Source organism: Erpetoichthys calabaricus, chromosome 7 (assembly GCF_900747795.2).
Source record: "Erpetoichthys calabaricus chromosome 7, fErpCal1.3, whole genome shotgun sequence".
Classification (NCBI taxonomy): domain Eukaryota; kingdom Metazoa; phylum Chordata; class Cladistia; order Polypteriformes; family Polypteridae; genus Erpetoichthys; species Erpetoichthys calabaricus.
The window spans coordinates 112,003,385-112,026,525 of record NC_041400.2 but is presented as its reverse complement, the minus strand read 5'-3'; the positions used below and the strand labels follow the sequence as shown (position 1 = coordinate 112,026,525).

At 36.8% G+C, this 23,141-nt stretch overlaps 1 protein-coding gene across 9 annotated transcripts in view; it reads left to right on the top strand.

Moving 5' to 3' along the window:
- Positions 1-23,141, top strand: part of LOC114654142 (Dmx-like 1) — a 343,530-nt gene that overhangs the window by 195,135 nt on the left and 125,254 nt on the right. For all 9 annotated transcript variants that reach the window (XM_051929967.1, XM_051929968.1, XM_051929966.1 and 6 more), the window contains exons 22-26: positions 8,690-8,787; positions 9,567-9,732; positions 14,074-14,344; positions 18,683-19,773; positions 19,904-20,095. In XM_051929967.1, coding sequence (XP_051785927.1) covers positions 8,690-8,787; positions 9,567-9,732; positions 14,074-14,344; positions 18,683-19,773; positions 19,904-20,095 — 1,818 coding nt within the window. The remainder of the gene's footprint in view (positions 1-8,689; positions 8,788-9,566; positions 9,733-14,073; positions 14,345-18,682; positions 19,774-19,903; positions 20,096-23,141) is intronic.

The following is a 23,141-nucleotide window of genomic DNA, read 5'->3' as shown; positions in this document are numbered from 1 at the left end:
GTGCATTCTTTCTCCGATGTAGAACCCTCGTCATCATCTGAGTTCAACTCTGCTATAGTGTGTCTTTATGTGAAAACAGCAGTGTCGGATCGAGGGGAGTGTGAATGTGACTGTGAGAATAAAACTGAATAAAAAAAAACAATGCTGACCTTTACAAGTACCATAAATTTACACCAGCTGTTACAGACTCAAATCATATGTACGTTTTTATTCTAAAATAGTAAGAATAAGAGCAGTTCACTTCTCAAAATGGAGTCGTCTGGGGTCAAACTCGTGACCGTTTGATTACCAGTCAGCAGTTCTTACCGTTACGCCACCAAAGCAGTCTTGTTAAAGACATGTCAATGTCGCACCCTAACACGGGTTCTTTTTCTGCAGTTATATTAAAAGCGCACTTGTTTTGTTATACTTGTACCTTTTGTGAAAGTATTTATTTGATATTTGGACTTCAGGCTTCACACATTATATGCTTCATGTCTACATTTTGTCAATTATTACTAAAACATGAAAAACGTTTCTATTTTATCGATGTGTTTACATTGATTGTTGTAGGCACGGAACACACATGTAATGCATGTGTTCCAAATAATGATTTAGTATTTACTCTATATAACTCTAAGCAACTGGTATGCAGGTAAACAGACCTGAGCTAAGAAAACTTTGTGTGGCAGTGGGGGGATGTGATTGCTTGCTGCTTATCAACACATTTACAAGACAAAAGACACTGATGGAGAGGTGCGAAGGGATTTAAGGTGGGCCGGATTTACGAGTTTTTTTCACAGGCTTTGGTAATTCTAGTGTTAAATACATATACTTCAAGTATTGCAATCTTTTGTAAAAGAAAGGTAAAGAATTTTGAATCCAGCCATCAATTATTTTACATTGATGCAAAAAATACTGTTACTAAAGTAGTTAAATAAAATGTTACAAATTTCATTAAATGTTAATTGAGTAGTGCATTCTTTTGGAAATGAGGGGTAATGCAGAAAAATGGCTGTCATCTCTAAATGGCTATTTTTGGTAAACCCATTAAATTAAAACTGAATGTCTGCACTTCAATCACATAATTATTGCTTTATTTCAAATCCATTTTGGTGGTGTGCAGAGCCAAAATTATGAAATTGTGTCGCTGTCTAAATAGTTATGGACTTCACTATATATGAGTAAACGGAGAAACAGTGTCAATGTTTATGCAGTTGGGCACTGAAAAGTTCTAGTGCCTTACATTATGTAATAAATGTGATGAAATATAATTTAAAAATTACTTCTGTCTTAACATTGAAGCTTGCATGGAGCTTGTGTGGTTTTCCAACCCCATTTGCCGTGAAGCTGAAGTATTTCCAGATGCAACTCCAGCTGCCCTCTTTGTCAGTTAAGCATGCTGGTGAAGATTGGGTTAATGTTCCAATAGTGCTGAAGTTGCCATTTAATTGACACCTGTGAGTGGGTGAAAACGGGGATGCAACTTCAGCCCATGCATAATGATAGCCTACAAGGCCCAACTGTCAAAAGCCAGAGCCAGCTGGAAGTGGATTTGTAATGTAGGCCATAAAAAATTATTCCTAAAGTAATCTTAAAATGTTAAAATTGATATTTATCGATTATTCAATACTTTTGACACCCTAAGTTTTTTGATCAAGTAGGTGGTGGTGGTGCAGAACGTGACTACAGAAAAATACAAAAGAAAGCAGAGAAAAGTTGAAACTGTAAACCTATGAATTATTTGATATCCATGTGCATGTAAAATCTATTAGGTGTACAACTGAAATGTAGCAATAAAAAGGCAGATGAAGAAGTGGTGTTTTTTTTTTTTTTTTGGAGCTTTTTAAAATGATCCACTGTGTTGGTCTGGTGTATCTGTATTGATAAAGTTTTCCGGAATTTTAGTGCAAAAAAGGAAAAGGCAGTCTCACCACTTCTTTTATATTTAGCTGTTCGAATAATAATAAGCAGACCACTATTAGAAGTTCTAAGGTTATTACTTAGAGTGTAGGGGGAGATGCATTCCAAAATATAGGAAGGAGCAAGATTATTTAAAACTTTATATATTCATCCATCCATTTTCCAACCCGCTGAATCCAAACACAGGGGCACGGGGGTCTGCTGGAGGCAATCCTAGCCAGCACAGGAGGGCACAAGGCAGGAACCAATCCTGGGCAGGGCGCCAACCCACCGCAGGACACACACACATACATACTCAAACACACTAGGGACAATTTAGAATCGCCAGTCCACCTAACCTGCATGTCTTTAGACTGTGGGAGGAAACCGGACCACCTGGAGGAAACCCAAGCAGACACGGGGAGAACATGCAATCTCCACGCAGGGAGGACCAGGGTAGCGAACCCAGGTCTCCTTACTGCAAGGCAGCAGCGCTACCACTGTGCCGCCCAACTTTATATATCATTAGTAGTATTTTAAAGTCAATTTAAAAAGGATACGAGCAATCAATGTAACAATGCTGAAACTGATGAGTGCTCAAAGTGAATTTTTTTCTGGTTAAGATTCAGGCTGCTGCATTTTGAACCAATTGTAACTGACTACTGTCTTTTCTAGTTAGTCCAGTTAGGAGTGCATTATATTATTATAGTCTACGTGAATTTCTCAACATATTACAGTTTTGCTGTAAGGGGACTAAGAAGTTCTAGTAATATGATAAATATGCAATTTAAAGTTTAGCTCAGAGTCTGTGATTACATCTAAATTTTTAACTTCCACCCAACTTTTAATGCTATGGTTCAAGTTTATTTCTAAGACCTTCAGTATTTCCATTTTTATCAACTACTGAATTCTGTGGGGTTTTTTTTCTTTCTGATTTAGTTTGAGAAAATTACTACTCCTCCTTTCTGAAATACAAGTAAGACATTGGGTCAAAGAACCCAACACGTCAGGATCATCAAGTGCTATAGATAAGTAAAACTTCATAGGCATCTGCATAGCTGTAATTGTTCATCTTGTGTTTTGAGATAATTTGGCCTAATGGGACCATGTAGATTGAAAAAGCTTTGGGGACCAGAATAGATCGTTGTGGTACAACATATACAATATTATTGAAGTTCAAACTGCAATCTCCACAATTAATAAAGATTTTTCTACCTTAAAAATAAGACTGAAAACCATTTAAGACACTGCTCAAGGGACTCGCCCATTGTCTAAGGCAATTTATAAGAATACTGTGGTTTGTGGTGTGAAATGCTGTACTTGGGTCTAGGAGAACAAGAACAGGCATGTGGTCTACCGTATATCTCTGCATTAATTTGCAAGCCATTTACTACTTCAACCAGTACTGTTTTTCTGCTGTGATTTGTTCTAAAACCTGAGTGAAACTTATCAAGAATTTAATATTTGTTCAAGTAATCATTTAACTTCTGAAAAACATGTTTTCTAGAAATTTACTTAAAACAGACATGTTAGAAAAAGGCTTAATCTCTTAAAGTTGTCAAAGACAGAGGAGGCTAGATTATTTTTCTTGAGAAGGGGTTTAACTACAGTCTTTAGACAATTAAGTAGACCCACATATCTAATTAATTAATGTGAAGTACACTATCAATTAGCATATTGGATACGTCTTTGGAAATGCCTGTTGGGACTGGGTTAACAACATGAGTGGAGGTTTTTTTTTTGTTTGTTTTGAGAAGTATCCTCAGGATTCCAAATTAGGACCTCAATGCAGCCATGCAACAGGTGACACCTTAGCACCACACTAGTTCTATGGAATGGAACAGTGTGTTTTTTTTTTTTTTTTTTTATACAGTGGCTAGGGTGCCAGTCCTGCCACCAACCTTTGGGATAAGAATTATCACTTATTACCAATGGCAAGTTCAAAAGCCAGCTTGTGTCACGGTAGGGGGTGTGTGTTAGTGTCCTATAAAGGGAAACTTGCATATTTGTGAAGGCACCAGTATTGCTGAAGGGTACATAGGCATTTTGAAACAACATATGCTGGCATCTACATGACATCCTTTTCCGGTACATTGGTTTGGTGCTGTCTTTCTGAATTAAACACAGTCAGATCTGTTACAACACTGTGGCTTTGCGGTTGTAGTGTGTGGGTGCTAGATTTGCGTGTCTTTTACTTTCAGAAAACGTGGTGTATTATAAAGTGCAAAAATACAGCAATGGAGACCCTGGAGTGTTGAGTAACTTAGCTTAGCTTAGTTTTTCCAGTGCCATACGCCGCATTGGATAGCAAGTTGTCTCCAGTGAGTTTGATCAGTCATGATCATTGGTGCTTCTTCCCAGTCGATGTTGGTGGAATTTCTCTCTGCAGGTTACCTACCAGGTCTTTTGTCAGTCTTGGGTGTCCAGGGTATCACTGTCCTTGGGATATATCTTTCCAGTAGCCTGGGCACATGGCCTGCAAATTGCATTCGCCGGCTGGTGATAATGTCTTCAAGTCATGGGATCTCACTCAATTGCAGCACTATGTTGTTAGTGACCCGATTGTGGTACATTATGCCATTTTTTAAAATAATCCTTATCATTACTTAAACAGCTGTTTTACGGGTTTACCCAGGTTAGCCGGTTGTTGTCTAAATTTTTACCGTTCATTCTCCATGATCCTGGGCATCCTTTGGACCTTGTCACCTCCATCTCTACTTGGTGCACCTCTTCTTAGAATTTTCCTCTGCCTTTCATTCCACATTCCCAAACCACATTAGTCTTACTCTGTGACACTCCACACATCAATCTGATCATTTTCATCTTGTTTATTTCCAGCACTGCTTCATAATTCACTTTTATCAGCCATGATTCGCTTTCCTAGATCATACAAGTCCTCACAAAAATTTCATAAACTTTTCCCCTTCAGTGCTCATTTTTAAGTCAGAATGCAGGACAGTTCCAATATTTATTCCATACTGAGCATGTTGGCCATTCACACCACTACATCTTTTATTTAACTACATCTGACAATTAGTTCATTGGATTGTTTCTTCCCTTAACTTTGCAAACCTATGCAGCCATGCACATTCTTCTTACACACTTTTACACATTTCCCTTCAGCTATCACTAGATATTTCCTGCATTTACCTTGACACCTGCTTTTGAGCTAGCTTTCCATTTCAGTGTTTTCTCCTTCAATTCTGCTTCACTGTCTGCTGATCTGTAACTATCACAAAATGCAGAGGGCTCAGAATGGATCACTTGTGCAGCACCACCTTCATCTCAAAACTGTCACCATCTCCATCTGCTGTCCTGGCCATTGTTCGTGCTTCCTTAATAATTGACATTACCACAGACACTAACCATTTGTTCATACCTGACCTTCTCAATGTCCACCTCATGATTTCTTGCAGCACATTGTCAGATGCCTTCTCCATGCATAATGCAGCTTCTTTCTTTTCACATGATTCTTTTCCTGCATTTTCCTGATTACTGAGATTTGATTTTAATTGCACAAAGCATTATCCGTTTAATTTTCCATCTTGCTGCCTGGGCGCAACACACATCTAATCCTAATATACCAAGTCACATTCCTTATTCTTTGTCCTTCACTCTCCTTATTCACTGAATCTGCTTCATCTCCAAACCAAGCTAACCACCCCAGATTATTATTCTAGGACTATCATAAGCCACATTTCTCACTCTTTGTGGTTTGGCCGAGTTCTCCAACTTTCTGTTTGATGTAGGCAGATATGGTCATCCATCGGATATTGTTCTATGAGAATAACATCAGTTGATTTGTGTTGTATTTTAGGTTAATGCAATGAGACCAATGGTCAGACATTTATTTGTGAAGTTTGAAAAAAAGTTTTTCTTTTGTTTTTTGTTTTTAAGAGTTAACTTCTAAGATGTACTTTAAAATTTTTTGTAAATCTTTAATAAAACATGAACTATGTCAAAGTTCTACCAGCTTGCAACATCCCATTTTATCCAACGAATATCAATTAGGTTCTACATCAGAGGTTAAGAATATGCTTTATAGTACCTAGGAGCACAATTGAGAGACTTCATTGACATGAAGAGATTGACGGTGTGAGAATGTTTGACAATAATTATTATATGTAAGTGAAAAATTCTGTGGTTGTTAAGTTTCATAGATGATGATATGCCCTAATCTAGTATGATAAATAATGTATTTGTCATAAACTGAAGGATATTTTGTTTTGAGTTCAAGTTTCAGGCTTCTAACACTGTTTGCTTTGATGATCAATTAAAACCTCTAGCTATAGCTAATATTTATTACTCTAACTACACATTTTGTTCTAGCTACTTGAGTCTTTCATCGGAAGATCTTGTGTTATGCTTCTTGTTGTGTCTGTTTTAAAAAGACTGTACACCTGTTCCATTTGCATGTAATGATTCTTAGGTCATTCTTTTTGTATTATGATGTTGATGTAGTATAATGTAAAAATCAGAATGACCTGCAGAATGTTTATTTTTGATTATTCTTTTGTGCCCTTCCAAATACTTGAGGAAAACAAGGTAACATCAGACAGATTATTAAAAGTGAAAAAAATGCTCATTTATTATTATATGTTCAATGACAATGCTTGTTTTATGCAATAACCTACCAAGAATTAGATCTAAAATTCTACTGAGATTTTTCAACATCTCCTTTCTTTACACAAGCTAAATAATTGTAAATACACTGTGTGTCTAAGGATTTTGAAATCAGACCAAAAAAAGGAAGTATTGGTTTGATATGAAGTGTTTTTTTTGCAGTTGTTACCTTTGATTTGGATCAAAAGGAAATATTGGTTTGATATGAAGTGTTTGTTTTTTGCAGTTGTTATCTTTGATTTGGATCTAACATTATAGAAATATACATTTTTACATAAGCTTGAATTGTTTTTTGCATGCAAAAGCTGTTATTTCAAAATTTCACTTTCAAAGGAAAATCCTTGTACAGTGATCCCTCGCTATATCGCGCTTCGCCTTTCGCGGCTTCACTCTATCGCGGATTTTATATGTAAGCATATTTAAATATACAGTGATCCCTCGCTATATCGCGCTTCGCCTTTCGCGGCTTCACTCCATCGCGGATTTTATATGTAAGCATATTTAAATGTATATCGCGGATTTTTCGCTGCTTCGCGGGTTTCTGCGGACAATGGGTCTTTTAATTTCTGGTACATGCTTCCTCAGTTGGTTTGCCCAGTTGATTTCATACAAGGAACGCTATTGGCAGATGGCTGAGAAGCTACCCAGCTTACTTTCTCTCTCTCTCTCTCTCTTGCGCTGACGTAGGGGGGTGTGAGCAGGGGGGCTGTGTGCAGCTGCTTCCTGAAGGACAGGCTGCACGGAGCTTCGCATACTTAAAAGCTCAAAGGGCACGTATTGATTTTTGACTGTTTGTTTTTCTGTGGCTCTCTCTCTCTCTCTCTCTCTCTCTGATCCTGACGGAGGGGGTGTGAGCTGCCGCCTTCGACAGCTTTGTACCGGCGGTGCTTCGCATACTTAAAAGCCAAAAAGCCCTATTGATTTTTTTTTTTGACTGCTTGCTTTGCACTCCTTTGAAAAGGAAGATATGTTTGCATTCTTTTAATTGTGAGACAGAACTGTCATCTCTGTCTTGTCATGGAGCACAGTTTAAACTTTTGAAAAAGAGACAAATGTTTGTTTGCAGTGTTTGAATAACGTTCCTGTCTCTCTACAACCTCCTGTGTTTCTGCGCAAATCTGTGACCCAAGCATGACATTCTAAAAATAACCATATAAACATATGGTTTCTACTTCGCGGATTTTCCTATTTCGCGGGTGGCTCTGGAACGCAACCCCCGCGATGGAGGAGGGATTACTGTATATCGCGGATTTTTTGCTGGTTCGCGGATTTCTGCGGACAATGGGTCTTTTAATTTCTGGTACATGCTTCCTCAGTTGGTTTGCCCAGTTGATTTCATACAAGGGACGGTATTGTCAGATGGCTGAGAAGAAACCCAACTTACTTTTCTCTCTCTCTCTCTCTCTCTTACGCTGACTTTCTCTGATCCTGACGTAGGGGGATTGAGCAGGGGGGCTGTTCGCACACCTAGACGATACGGACGCTCGTCTAAAAATGCTGAAAGATTATCTTCACGTTGCTACCTTCTGTGCAGCTGCTTCGTGAAGCGACATGCTGCACGGTGCTTCGCATACGTAAAAGCTCGAAGGGCACGTATTGATTTGTGCTTGTTTTGTTTTTCTCTGTCTCTCTCTTTGTCTGCTCCTGACGGAGGGGGTGTGAGCTGCCGCCTTCAACAGCTTTGTGCCGCAGTGCTTCGCATACTTAAAAGCCAAACAGCCCTATTGATTTGTTTGCTTTCCTCTCTCTTTCTGACAGTCTCTGCTCCTGATGCGCACTCCTTTGAAGAGGAAGATATGTTTGCATTGTTTTAATTGTGAGACAGAACTGTCATCTCTGTCTTGTCATGGAGCACAGTTTAAACTTTTGAAAAAGAGACAAATGTTTGTTTGCAGTGTTTGAATAACGTTCCTGTCTCTCTACAACCTCCTTCTGTTTCTGCGCAAATCTGTGACCCAAGCATGACAATATAAAAATAACCATATAAACATATGGTTTCTACTTCGCGGATTTTCTTATTTCGCGGGTGGCTCTGGAACGCAACCCCCGCGATGGAGGAGGGATTACTGTATATGATTTTCCTGTAATTTGCTTCATCTGTTTTTCCATAATCCTGACAAATTAAAACATGATAAGATACTGCTACCAACATGATTAACTATAGCCATGGTCTTTTTTTTTACAGGTTGCAAAATCAGCTTTCCAGAGAAATAATGATCCTTTAGATGCGGCGGTTTATTATCTTGCGATGAAGAAGAAAGCAGTAGTCTGGGGTCTCTACAGGTATTGTTATTGGAAAACAATAATATCAAAAGCATTGTTTCTTTTCATGAAATCATCCAGTCTAATTTGTAATTTTATTTTTTTCCACTTACAGTAGTTTTCATTGTCCAGCACCCCTAAATCCCCAGTACCCTCCATAGAACTGAGTTTAATTTCCAAATCCATACCTCCTTGGTTACAAAGGCAACAACCTGCCAGATCAAATTTATAGAAGATTTTGGAGGCATGTTGTAGTTTTAAAGGCTTCAGTGTCTCAGTAGTGACTTATGGATATTGTCTGTTGTGCCTCACTCAGACAGTAGTAATAAAGGTATGGAAAAAGCTGAGGTTGACAGGAACATTTATTCAAAGTCAAATTCAAACTTGTTAACCAGTTTGAGAGAGTAGATTTCTGATACACAGTCATGTGAATATACTGTAACAATGGAGGCATTTCTTTTAAGGACTGCCTGTGGAGTATAAAAAACATAATTTACCATTTAGCTGTATCATGGTGCAGTTTATTCAGATAAATGGTGTTTCCCATTTGAATAATTTGTTGTGTGTTCATTTTATATGTGTTCCTTTTGAGATAGCTCCATCCTACACACACACAGCTGTTTACTGCTGAAACTATTGCACCATCATCAACACTTCCATTGCAAGCTAACACTTAAAAGTTCTATATTTTGTCTGTGATAGTGCAACTTTTAATTAAAATTGGATTGAAAAAAGTATTTTTTTTAAAATAGAAAATAATAAACTAGGTATTCCTGTTGGAATATTTTTGTTTTAATTAGGTCTTTAAAGGATGTGAAGATGACTCAGTTTTTCAGCAATAACTTCAGTGAAGATAGGTGGAGAAAGGCTGCCTTAAAGAATGCCTTTTCACTTCTTGGCAAACAGCGCTTTGTACACTCTGTAGCATTCTTCTTATTGGCTGGTTCACTAAAAGATGCAGTTGAGGTAAATATAAAAAATATTTTGAAAGCATCAACTTCGAAGTTGTAGGAACAGTTTTGTTTGCTTTTACATCTTTAATGCCTTCCTAGAGTAATTTATTGTAGTCATTTTTATGTTATTTTCCTTCTAGTTCTTTCTGTGCCTCCACTCAGTTGAAAAAAATAAAGATTTTAAATACTGTTTCTTCTTACATTAAATAATTTTTAAATATCCTAAAGTTCAATAATGTTCAGTTACCAACAGTTTTGAATATATTTATTTACTTTTATTACTCAATTAGTGAGTAACTTAAACTCAAATGTTGTACATATATATTGAGGTTTGCATGGTAAGGAAGTGCCAACTTAATGACAATAGGTAGTGAAAGAAAATAGTCCTACGGTGTGTCCCATAAGTATCTGAGAAACTATAAATATTACAAAAACACGATAAGAAGATGGTTCATTGGTTCAGTGCAGCTATAGATACTCAAGATGAGAGAAATGGTGTACAGAGTATCGGCACTCCCAGGATGTTCAGTGAATATGTTTCTCTTCATAAAGTACTTGATCATCAGTAAACTAAAATCAGTTCACATGGGAAGCTCATTCCATAGGTTAGGAGTAATAACTAGGACAGAATATATATTTTATCTAATTAAAACAAGTAAGTTTTAAGCAGGCCCAAGGCAAAAGGAGACCTCTTTGGGGGATACATGGAGAAATCAGAGATTATGGCTAGCTCTTATCAAAGCCATTCAAGAACCTGTAGATCAAAACAAGAGTTTTGAACTGAATACAAGCAAACCTGGATGCCACTTGAGAGAGCAAAACATGTATGTAGCTTGGATGAAGTGTTGATCAGAACACGTTATATGACAAGCAGCATTTTGGATAAGTAGGAGAGGGTTCACGCTTATTGGGTGTATTGCAGGTAGAACTATGCAGTGATGGACTAGAGACAAGGCTCTGAGAGACATAGGTCATGAGAAAATATTGGGTTTGCATGTTAAGAAGAAATAAGTCACATAAATAGTGAATGGGGAAATTTTTTGATTGAAGTAAAGGGAGTCACTAAAGGTTATGTAGAATTTCTGACTGTCACAGCACACCATTTGAATGTAATGACATATTTGAATTAACACTAGAATTACCAGAGCCTATGAAAAAACCTTAAATCCCTTCGCACCTCTCCGTCAGCCTCTTTTGTTTTGTAAATGTGTCGATAAGCCCAAGCAGCCTGCTATACCATCCCGCCACCACCTCAGAACAGGCAAGAAGTTCTCCCAGTTCCTGCTTTGATTGATTATCTGGGAGTGAGCTACTCAGAATTGTAAGGGGAAATAATTTGATGTGTGTTTTGTGTCTACAACAATCTATGTTAACACTTCGTTAAAACAGAAACATTTTTCATGTTTTAGTAATAAATAACAAAATGTAGACATGAACTGTATAATGTGTGAAGGCTGATGGCCAAATATCAAATAAACACTTTCAAAAAGGTGCAAGAACAGTACAACAGCTTCCGTGGTGCAGCGGTTGGGACTGCCGATTTATAATCCAGAGGTTGTGAGTTTGAAACCATCTCCCCCACAAATTTACTGTTCTAAGTAGTGAGCTACTCTTATTGTTAATATTATACAAAAAAAACATACATTTGATTTGTGTCTATAACAGCCGGTGTAAATTTATAGTACTTGTAAAAGTTAGTGTTTTTTTTTTTCACTTTTATTCTGTCAGTCACAATCACGATACAACACCCACCCCCCACTCCAGATCTGACGCGGTTACTTTTTATCTGAAAGTAGGAATAGCTGTAGATGCGAGTGGTGTTGAGACAATGGAACTGGAAAGAGTTTGTGAACCTGTATGTCTCACTGTTTTAGAGTTGTCATCTTTATTATTATGAATCACATGTAGTGCTTCTTCAGAGTTGAAAAAATTGGAAAGTTAGGCATAGTAATTTGAATCTCTGAGTTGAGTATTTGATTGTTGGGACAAATTTTAATATCCACTATTAATCGGCCTAATACATAGTGAAATGCAGTGTGTCTTCCCCAGTCCTTCAGGCAAGGTTTACTGGAGTCTGTCTCACTTCCTTGGCCTCCCTCCAGCATCACTTTCTCTGCTCCAGTCTTCCATGGCTCCTTCCATGCAGCTCCAATAATCCTTTTTTCTGCTGTATACTCTGCCTGCACATTTATGCTGCTCATATTTGGTCAGAGGAAACAGCAGTCTCTCTACCGAACTCCATGAGCCAATCCAAGCCTGGATCCTTCTTGAGAGTGGCAGTGACATGTAACCAAAGTAGTGTGACTTGTAAATTCTTTTGTTTAAGAGCTTAATCATCTTTCACTCTCTTTCTCACTCTCACCCACACCAACACCCACACACTATTTGCTTGACTTGACTCTCCCATGATCATGTGGCCCCACAAAAATTCCATTCTTTGAATTCAAGAGATCTGTGTTGTGCATCAAAAAGTAGACCTATAATAGGTTTATCAGATCTAGAACATTTAGGTTTTAAACGATGTTTATACATCCATGTTGAGCCTGTAAAGAGAAATTGAAAAGTGAAAAAAAAAATGAAATATTTAGGTATGATTCATGTGGATGTGATATAAGAAGCTCCTGAGAAGATACAAAGTTACTAAGAGATAATCTAAAAAGAGAAGAGAAGAAGACCCTGCACCATTCTCTGAGGAACACCTGTGTGAAGAGCTTTCGTATAAATGACAGCAGATTATGTCACAAGACATAGAAAGATCAGTTAGCAAAGGCATAATTTGAATAAGCCTAGTACACATCCTTGGATTCCAGGTTTGTGCATAGAAAGGGATTTGGGGAGTGAATAATTAGTCAATAAGGATTTGGAGTGAGGAGAGCTAAGCAATTTAAGAAAAGTCAGGAGCATTTAATGCTGAAAGTGGAACAGTCAAAGTAAAATTATATCTGTAAAATTAAACTGTGTTTAGTAGAAAAATGAATGTATTCTACTCTGTTTTACTGTAATGTTATCATACTGTTACATCCCTGACAAACTTTATAAAATAGGTATATTACATTACATATTACATTACATTATATTAATATAAGTCTGTCAGAATACATACTTAGTCTTACAAACATGATTACTCCTTTATTAATTCTGTCTGAAACATTTAATATAAAAGAAATACACTTGTAATTTTTGGACAGTAATACTTACTGGCTTCTGTTGCTCTTACACAGTTGTTATTCCTCTCCACAAAGGGAAAATATCAGAAAACAAAAGTCTCTAATGAAAGGAACTGAGGATATTTACAGTACATAAGACAAACTCTCATAAATTGCAAGATAAAACATTTAATCAGTCCAAAAGTAAAGTACATTTTCAAGCCAGCATAAGGTACAGGGAGATTCATAGGTTCTTGTTTTCATCAAAATAGACAATACGTTAGCAGATGTACTGAAGAAGAGGTATGGAATTAATACACTGAAAAGGCTTGTCCATTACTGATGTAATTGTGGAACATAATTTAGTTTATGGTAATGTTACAGGTAAGAATGCAGTTAAAGACACTTATGAATGAAACTTTGAATCAATTTGATCAGAGAACAAAAAAGGGAACCTGTGTACTACAGAGGAAACTCCCTTGAGTAATGGTATTCCTTTGCCCTAGTTTTGCAGGAAAAGAAAAACGGAAATCCCACATACAAAGCTTTTCCTCAATTTTAAGTGATCCCCTACTAAATATAATATGTGCCTTAAGATACAGTTAATTAGCACTGTATTTGTACTTCATGAACCATTTCATTAAGATAAAAAACAAACTTGGATAAGAAAGAAATTAGAAGTAAATAAAACTTGCTGCTTCCCTTCATTTCCATAAACAGATATTATCCCTTCCACCAGTTTCACTGTATGATGAAAAAAAAAATCAAATCATATTAAATTTGAATTCTCCGAAATGATTCACACTACCCAATTTTCTGAGTTTAGAACTACTCTACATTAACATATTTAAAATGAAGTATTGAGAAAAAAAAATGCTGGCTTTCCAAAAATGCAGAATAATGCAACACATCAGCAACATACTTTAACAACTGAAAAAATGATTTTATGTAAATATTCTTGATATTCGGAAATATTTATACTCTTAATAAAGCAGCCGGTCGTCAAGGACCTCGCATTAGAAGTGTCATGCTCACTTTCGATAACAATTAGTGCTACAAGGTCTCATATTCTGGTTACTTTTTTTCTAATTTACTTTTAAATTACTTTTACCTGTTTTGTATGATATTTGTTAGTAGAGGGTTTGCTTTTGTATACTATAATGCAACATGTGTCTTCTTACATTTGTAATAATTGATGTTATTTGCAGGTTTGCCTTGAGAAAATGCATGACATTCAGCTGGCTCTGGTGATTTCACGACTCTTTGAGTCAGATTTTGAAACATCCTCCACTTACAAAAATATACTGAAGAAGCGGATTTTAGGGTATGACAGCAATGAAAGAACATTTAAAATGTCCAAGATGCACCACGATCCTTTATTACGAAGTATGGCTTTTTGGATACTGGAGGATTATAGTAGAGCTCTTGACACATTGTTAGAAATGCCAGTACAAGAAGATCACCAACCACAGGCCACAGGTAACACTGAAGAATATTATAACTACTTAAAATGTTTACTTTGTACTTTTATAATCACAGGGTAATATAACTGACTTGGCCTGTTTGATTCTTGTAACATAATTTCTATAATTTTACGACATTTAAGACAAGCTGTATAATCACTAAGAAAAGGAGCAATACAGTTACCAGAATATGTTACTTTTCACACATTTACTTGTACATTTCCTTTATTTCCTATCCATTTTCACCTTCAAAGGCACATCTCTTGACATTTTCTTAATTACGTTTTCTAGATAAATAGCATTCATGAATGTTAGCATACTGTGAGTAGCACAAATCTTCTCTCATTGGCATAGTAAATGTCAGTACAGGTATAGGTCCCATTTTTTGAATTTTAAGTGCAACTTTTCTAATATTAATATCTATTTCCTTGTGAAAAAAGTAAAAAAATATATATACTGCCTCGACCTTCAGCTAACTACTGTAAATCACCTAAATACAAACATTGGTGTTATGAATAGATATTTTTTTTTTTAATAGTTTGTTCCTGTGAAAGAAAGTTTACTCGATCAAAAATAAAAAACACATCTTTGTTGATATTAAAAATCACAACTTGATATTTTAGTTTATAATTTAAAAACAGAATAAGAATCTGAAAATCTAACAACATCATATTAATGTTCGATAAATTCTGAAAAGAATGATACCAAAAATATATGTGTAAGTTTTAAAATAAGCCTGATTTAAAGCATGACAAAAAACATGACATAAAAATGTCACATAAAACCGTTGGACAAAATCATTGCACTTTTAGGCTTAGGATTTTATTTTTATATATATATATATATATATATAAATTCTTTTCGCGTTTGAAATGGAAATTATTTATGACCACACGATATGGAAATTACGTATGAAACAGAAATTATGTATGACCACAGAACATATAATACAGGAACTAATCATTTTGTTTGTGGATGCCATTTTTACTTCGTCTTTACGAATTGTTATTATTTGTGTGAGAGTTACTTTACTGATATTGAAAAGAAGTAAACACAAACACGACGATCTATCCCATAGAAGTGCGCCCCTACGTCGCCATCTCCCAGCCCTCATCTCTGGACTACAGCGCTGAGCCGTCCGCCGCCAGGCGCGTTCTGACAGAGAAGTTTTATTTATTCATCCACATGACTGTCGTGGAAACTGCCATATTGTAACTTTTTTTTAGTTGGCAGTACTTGATAGTAGAAGAGATGAGGAAAACAGCTTTGCGTCTTTCTACTTTTTAACTGCGCCGAGCTGTAAACAATGTGAAGATGAGACCGCCTTCAGCGGCAAGGGGTTGTGAGAACAAAGTGGACGCTGGGAGGCACAGAATGTCGGGCTAAGTGCCCCATCGGCTCCTGGGAGAGTGGAAATCTTTGCGAATGAGTGTAATCGGCGCCATCGAAGCAGGACTCTGTTTGTAAAATGCCCAGCACGACTACTTACTGTCCCTTAAGGTGAGTTTGGGTCAGTAAAACCCCGCAACATTCAAGGTTGCTTTTGTGATGAATTATTTTAAGAAGTAAATCACAGGCACGTAGTGCAAGGTTGTCAGGCAGAAATTTGGACGATCACATAGAAAATGTAATTTCTATACCACAGCGGTCATGTAGTGCCTTTCACAAGGGATCTACTACCGAGAGATGATCCAAATACATTTTAGCTGCTGTTAGTACTACTTACCTGTTGTGTTATAGCACCTTAAAAATGTAGTTTACCCGAAACCACTCTAGTAGTGCTCAATGTAACTTCACTTCTTAAATGTTAATGTTTTACTGTTTAATAACTTACAGACTACATTTTATTTTTTTCCCTTGCACTCAGTTAGCGAAGCTACTGGGTAATCAGCTAGTATATTGTAGCAGTAGGGGGCGCTAGAGCTCCCTTGAACCCTCAGGTACCACTCCAAACACCGGGTAAAATTACAATTGTTATTTATTTTGTAATAATAATATGCACAAAGCACCCTCCACTCCACACTACACATGCAATACACAATAATCAATAACCAATACACTAATCCTCCTCTCCCAGACGCGTTGCCACCCTTCCACCCAGCTCAGCTCAACGTCTGGGCTTTCCCATAGTCCTTTTATACTCCCCGACCCGGAAGTGGCTTCAGCCCAGCAGTCCATGAGTCCCTATCACTTCCGGGTCAGATTAAAAGTCCTTTTCTTCAACCCGGAAGCATGTTGTTCCCTCCGGTCATATGATCGTGACGCACTTCCGGGTTATAGGGCACATACAAGTCCTTGGGCCTCCCTGCAGCGTACCCTGGTGGGCCCCATGGTGTCCAGCAGGGTTGGGAATAAAAACTCCATTGTCCATGATTCCCTGCTGGTCTTTGGGGCACACCCATGCTACAGGGAGGGCTCCATCTAGCAGCCTGGGGTATTGGCCGGGATCCATATCTCATGATAGATATATATATATATATATATATATTTTCTAGGGCCTGATTCTTTTGGGAATCATATATATATATATATATATATATATATATATATATATATATATATATATATATATATATATATACTGTATGCTTTTGTAGTAATTCTGTTTTCTTTGATTCTTTTGAAGGTTGTTTCAGAATTTACTTTAAATAATATAAAGTTAGTCTTAAGATCTAGATTACAGTTCTTCACTAACATTTTAAGTTTAGGAATTAGAGATGTGTTTTTATTTTGTTGTTTTGTTCCTAGTTTTTTCACTTCCTATAACTAGATTTCATTACATTTGTTTTAGTCATTGATAAACATTTTGTTGAAATAGACATTTTTTTCTTTTTTTATATTAAGAAAAACGGGCAAGGTAGTTGTGTTCACTTATGGCATGACCGACCCAAAGTATATTAACAAAATGTGTGAGTAAAAAAGTACAGTATTTGTTGATGGGGATCAGTTTGATTGTTAATTTTATGCATACTGCCTTAAATGTTTTGGCTACTTTCAATACCATATTTGGCTTTTCTGTTGATGCCAAGAAAAACTTCAAGCCTCAGAAATATTTTGCTTTGGTAAGAGTATTTCTGTTGATAGTGATATATGTGTACTACATTGCCCACTTGGTTACTGATTTTTAACAGATGCTTAAGGTGTCAAATACCAGTTACATTATACAGTGAAAGAAGGTAGTCATTAAGTACTATATGCACAATAGTCTGAGACATATCCTTATGGTGAATGAATCATTACAGGTGAAGTAAAAGATCAGTTTCAGTAGTATATTTACAGAGTTGTTGTACATAGTGTATAACTAGGGGGCTTCGTCCCCTGCTCGCTTTGCTCGCCAACCCCCCGGCCTGCGCTACGCACCAGCCACTTAGTGTATCTACCGCTAGAGTTTGTGGATTTCATTTTCATCAAACAACAAATGTTTTAATTCTCGCTGATACGCCTCTTCATTGGGAAGAAACACTACGTTTCCCAGATGGCAACACAAATTAGACGATCTACAAGTCTTCAAATTAAAATTTAAACCCGAACAGTATATTTGATTTCTTTTCGCTGTTCTTTTATTTCACCGAGTAATAATTTCCGTTTGTTTGCGGTAATGCGATCGTTACTCTTTTTTTTTTTGAGACTTTCGAATTTTAGTACTTTCATTATCTCTAACCTGCTCTGCATGTGTATCGTGCCAACATTTTTGAATTCTTTACGACCTTCTACTTTGTCATCTACTCTTTGTCTTTTATTTCCGGCCCTGGGCCTGGTTAAATCTCTTGTTACCAAGTCTTATCTCGTGGGACCTTAAAGTATCTCTCTGAAAAAGACACGTCTCGTCCCAGGCTAAAAAGTCTCATCTCGTCCCTGGATTTTTTTATTATAATAGAGAGATAATGCAACATACTGAACAAAGTTGTGAGTGGTGACTTTAAAAAAGTTATTGTATTTATTGTTTCTTAGCTAGCATTCCTTCTGCTTTCACATCAGTCTGTGAACTTGTACAGTATGTAAAGTGATTGTATATACTGTATTAGTTTTATATTTTACTCCTAGTAGTTATTGAATTTTAACTCATTGAAATTAAGTTGTTGTACAAATTGAGACTGTTCTTTTATTTCTTATTTATGTCACATTTATTTATGCAAGCAAAAAATCAGCATGTAAGTGCATTGCTCCCTCAAAGTAAGTTAAGGTATATTGTAAGATTTCCATATTATGACATTTATTACCTGTGATAATTTGGCACAATCTGACAGTCTTATAAATTGTAGGTTTATCAAACAGGATTGATTGTACTAAATATTTTTCTGAAAGTACTTTCTTCTACAAACTACTGTTTAACTTATATTTGCTTTCGTTTTAGGTGCCTTGACATCCTCCTGTAACCCTATGGTATTTAACTTTTACAATTATTTGCGAACCCATCCTCTCTTGTTGCGAAGACATTTTGCCTCCTCAGAAAAGCTTACATCAAAGATGGGACTAACAGTCGAAAGCAATTTGGCTGACTCTATTAATCTTGTTGAGAGGAGACTTTTCTTTACAACTGCTCATTCACATTTTAAAGCTGGATGCCCTATGCTTGCATTAGAAGTGTTGTCTAAGATGCCAAAAGTAGTCCAGAAAAACAAGACACTTTTAGGTGAAAACATATCAATTTTGTCAGACAGTTCTCAAGACCTTTCACTTTCATTAGATGTTAAGCAAGAAACATCTTCAGATTTTGATTTGTCTCAGCCATTTATAAATGGTTTTAGATCTGTTTCTGATGGTATATCTGATGGGCATTCAGATTCTGTTCTTAGCTTTGACTGGAGTCAACCTTCTTTAATTATTCCAGATGAAAATTTAAACTTAAAATGGGACACTGATGAAGAAGATATAGATAATGAACAATCTGGCTTGTCAATGAAAAACATAAAAACTGAGAACAACAACATTATTAAAGATAAAGCTGAGATCAGTTCTACCTATACTGAGTCATCTAGCACTTTTGATATCACCAGCGCTGTAATCTCTTCTGATGACAGTATTGCAGCGCAGTTGAAATTCAATGCTTGTCTTAAAATACTTACCACTGAGCTTCGAACACTATCTACTGGTTATGAAGTAGAGGGTGGCAAGTTAAGATACCAGCTGTATCACTGGTTAGAAAGAGAGGTCGCAGCTTTACAAAAAGTGTGCAATTATAATTTGGATATGGACTATTCTGGTAGCATTAATGTAACAAAAGCAGATGATATTCTGTCTTCTGGAAAATCAATGGAATCAATAAATAATCAGCAAAATGCTGTACGCTACAAGGAGTACCTTCAAAGTAGACATCAGTGGCTTGTAAAGAACCAGTCTCTTCTAAGGATGTTTCTTAGTTATTGCAGTCTCCATGGCTCTCATGGTGGAGGTCTTGCATCAGTCAGAATGGAATTAATTTTACTATTACAAGAATCTCAGCAGGTAATATTTTTGTGGATTTTATTTTTGAATTAAACAATTGTTCCTAAATAAAGACATGTTTAAAAGAGTATTTATTAGAGGTTTGCAGTGTCTTTGATGCCTGTATCTAATGTCAGTTTTATTTTTTTAGGACAATGCAAAACAAACGCCTATAAGTCCTGAACAACACCAAAACTGTGTGCCTTTCCTTTTAGCATGTACTGCAAGTGCAAAAACAGTTGTAACTAATCCTGTGGTATATCTGACAAACCTAACCCATGACATTCTGCATACTCTAATAGACCTAGACTCACCTCCACACCCGGACATCAAAAATAACAAGGTGAGAACTGTTGGCAGTCATTGTGCTGTTTGACATTTTAAATGTATTAAATTTTAATTTTTTTTTCAAGTTGTGCTTACAAATTTAAAACAGTTGCTTGGAATAAGTCTTAAAATAAAAGCAACATTATTCTCAGATTTTTATTTATAAATTTTTTTGGGTAATATATCATCCTTTGTGACAAACAATGGTATTAGTTTTTGGACATTACTGTAGTTGGCTGGTTATTCTTTTGAAAATTACCAGCGGCATTTCATCTAGCATGGGTACTGCCCCCCCTCTTTTTACCGACAAAAAATAACAATCATAAACTCACTAACAGGTGAATATTTATTTTTTTTTATCAAACAAATAGATTTTGACTGTTTTAAATTTTTTTTTGATTGTGATTTTTTTTTTTTTTATGAAAAGAATTTAACTTTATAAATTAACAACATAGTCAAAAGCTATATTAGGTTAGCTAGCTAGGTCCTTTAATCACAGCACCCTGTGGGGATAGTTTTTGTGTCTCCTGATTTCGCTTGATGGTCAACATTTTATTAGCCAATTAGAAACCCAGGAAAACATTAGGTTAGGGTAGTAAAGAGAGTGCCTTGTCCAATTGTTCAATAATCATGTTTTATATAATGTTATTTTATCTAAAGACATGCAGGTTATGTGGATTGGCGATACTAAATTGGCCCGTGAAATAGTCAAGTCAAGTGGTTTTATCATCATGCCAAGAATACACAGTACTGCAGCATTCCATGACACAAAATCATGTTCCCCAGGACCATAGGGCAACATATACATAAACACAGGAAAAGTGCAATTCATGTAAAGAACTATCCTGTAAGGCTCTGCCATTTTTTAAGAGTTCACATTGTCATTTCAAAACCTAGACAATATTTGATACAATTGTGCTTGGGGGCATGGCTGGTGCATTGGAGAGATGCTTGTGAATTATGAATAATTAGCTGCTCTACCCATGTACCGCAAAAAGTGTCAACATAAGGGAATTAGTGTGTGGCCGTTTTAGCTCAGGATGTAGGAATTAGTTTTTTTGTCTCACAGATTGCTGCAAATAAGCAGATGTAGCACTATTCAATAAAATTATTACAATGATTCAAAGGTGATTTGTTCAAAGTTAATTAAGATTTGGTTTAAGTCACAGTGCTCTATTGGCATGGAACTCTAAAATTAGAACTGCCTGATTAAATTTATTTGAATAAATGTTTACCAGCAGGAAACTTGAAGTTACTAATTACTTTTACACACTCAAACACAGTTTCCTCAGTTGTTCTTCTCCTACTGTCTTCTGAACAAAAAAATCGCCTCAGCATGCTTTATAGCAAAAATTGTACTTTGTTGTTTCGTTGTGTCTTGGCTATAGTACACTTAGTGTTCATTGATATTGCAGTCTTCTAATGTACGGTGTGCCCACAAACAATACTTGAAGTGGGACCTCCCAAATTATTATAACTTTTACATGATGGGGCAGGGGACTCCCCCTTGGATATCGGTGTATGTGTATATTAGAATATGATGTTGAAGGGAGGGCAGATCCCAATGAAGCCTTGCGCATCTCTGGTACTGGCCCACTTTATGCACTGCCCACAAGACCAAACAGTTACTACCATGTCAGGTGCCTGGATCTCACCTCATAAGTTGGTTGGGAGAATGCACGGATAGTGTGTTGCCGCACCCACTACACATCAAACCTCCTGGATTGAGACCAGAATGCATAGGGTGACACCTCAGCACCACACTGGAACAGTGTGAGGTTTTTTTTTTTGACAGTGGATGGAGTGCGAAACCTGCCACCAACCCCTAAATTTCCCCTGCAAGTCGGAGGACCTGCTTGCAGGGCTGGATGCAGATTAATGTCATACCCAGGACGAAGCAATTGCAGGCTAAAACAAGAATTGCTTATTCAAAATATAATACCGCAAGGATAGGCCCTAACTACTCTGTGACCCTGCCAAGGATAAGTGGGATAGGAAATTGGAGGGTGATTGAAAAATATTGTAATTTTGCTGACAGGTTGCATTAGCTTGGGGATCAGTTGCCCACTGTTTCAGCTGACATTCCATCACACAAATGAGTAGCTTCCTTTAAAATGGGCAAACTAGTCAAAGTCTCAAGCGGATTCCAGCTTAGTCGGCCACAGTCAGCAAACATATTAAGGACAGTTAGCTACACAAAAGAGCACTGTAAAGAGGTAAAAATCATGGGCCGTCAGAGTTTGCAGGCACTGCAGCAACATATATATTGCCCCCTTCTTATATAATCTTTGGCCAGGCTGCCTTCCCTCAGCTACTACTGCACTACTGCTAAGTTTGATAAAGTCAGGAATTTTGTGTTTCTCCTGCTGCAATTATGAGTGCCAGACTGCTTTCATGTGAGGCACGCAAGATAAAAAAAGAAAAAAAAAATTGACAGCTGATGTTTGCCACTTTGAAGAGATTTCTGCAAAATTTTAAATGATGATTATTTACATCAATGACGTGCCCAGCCAATCGGTGAAGGACGATATGGTAGACCATATTTGAAATTGCTAATAATAAATAAATAATGACATCATTAAATAATTAAAAACAACAATAGTAATGTGTAACAAATGTACCGTATATAAATAAACTGCTAGGAGCAGATCTAAAAGCGGGGAGAAACACAGAGTTCAGTGTCCGGACAGCCAAAGGATAGAAGCTGTTGCAGAACTAGTTCAGATGCTACAGTACCTTCTGCCGGATGGAAGTATGACAAAGAGACTGTGTGAAATGTGGGAGCAGTCCTTCACAATGCTATAGACTTTATAAAGATGTCTTTAATGGAGGGCAGAGAGGTCCCAGTGACCTTTTCTGCTATGTGCGCTATCCTTTGAAGGACCTTGCATTCAAAGACAGTGTAGTTCCCAAACCATACAGTGATGTAGCTAGTCAGAATGCTGTTGGTGGTGCCCCTGTAGAATGTGGTGAGAATAGGGGGAGGGCATAGGCTTGCCTTCTTCAGCTGCTGAAAGAAGTGGAGACATAATTGCACCTTCTTGGCTATGGAAGCGTTGTTA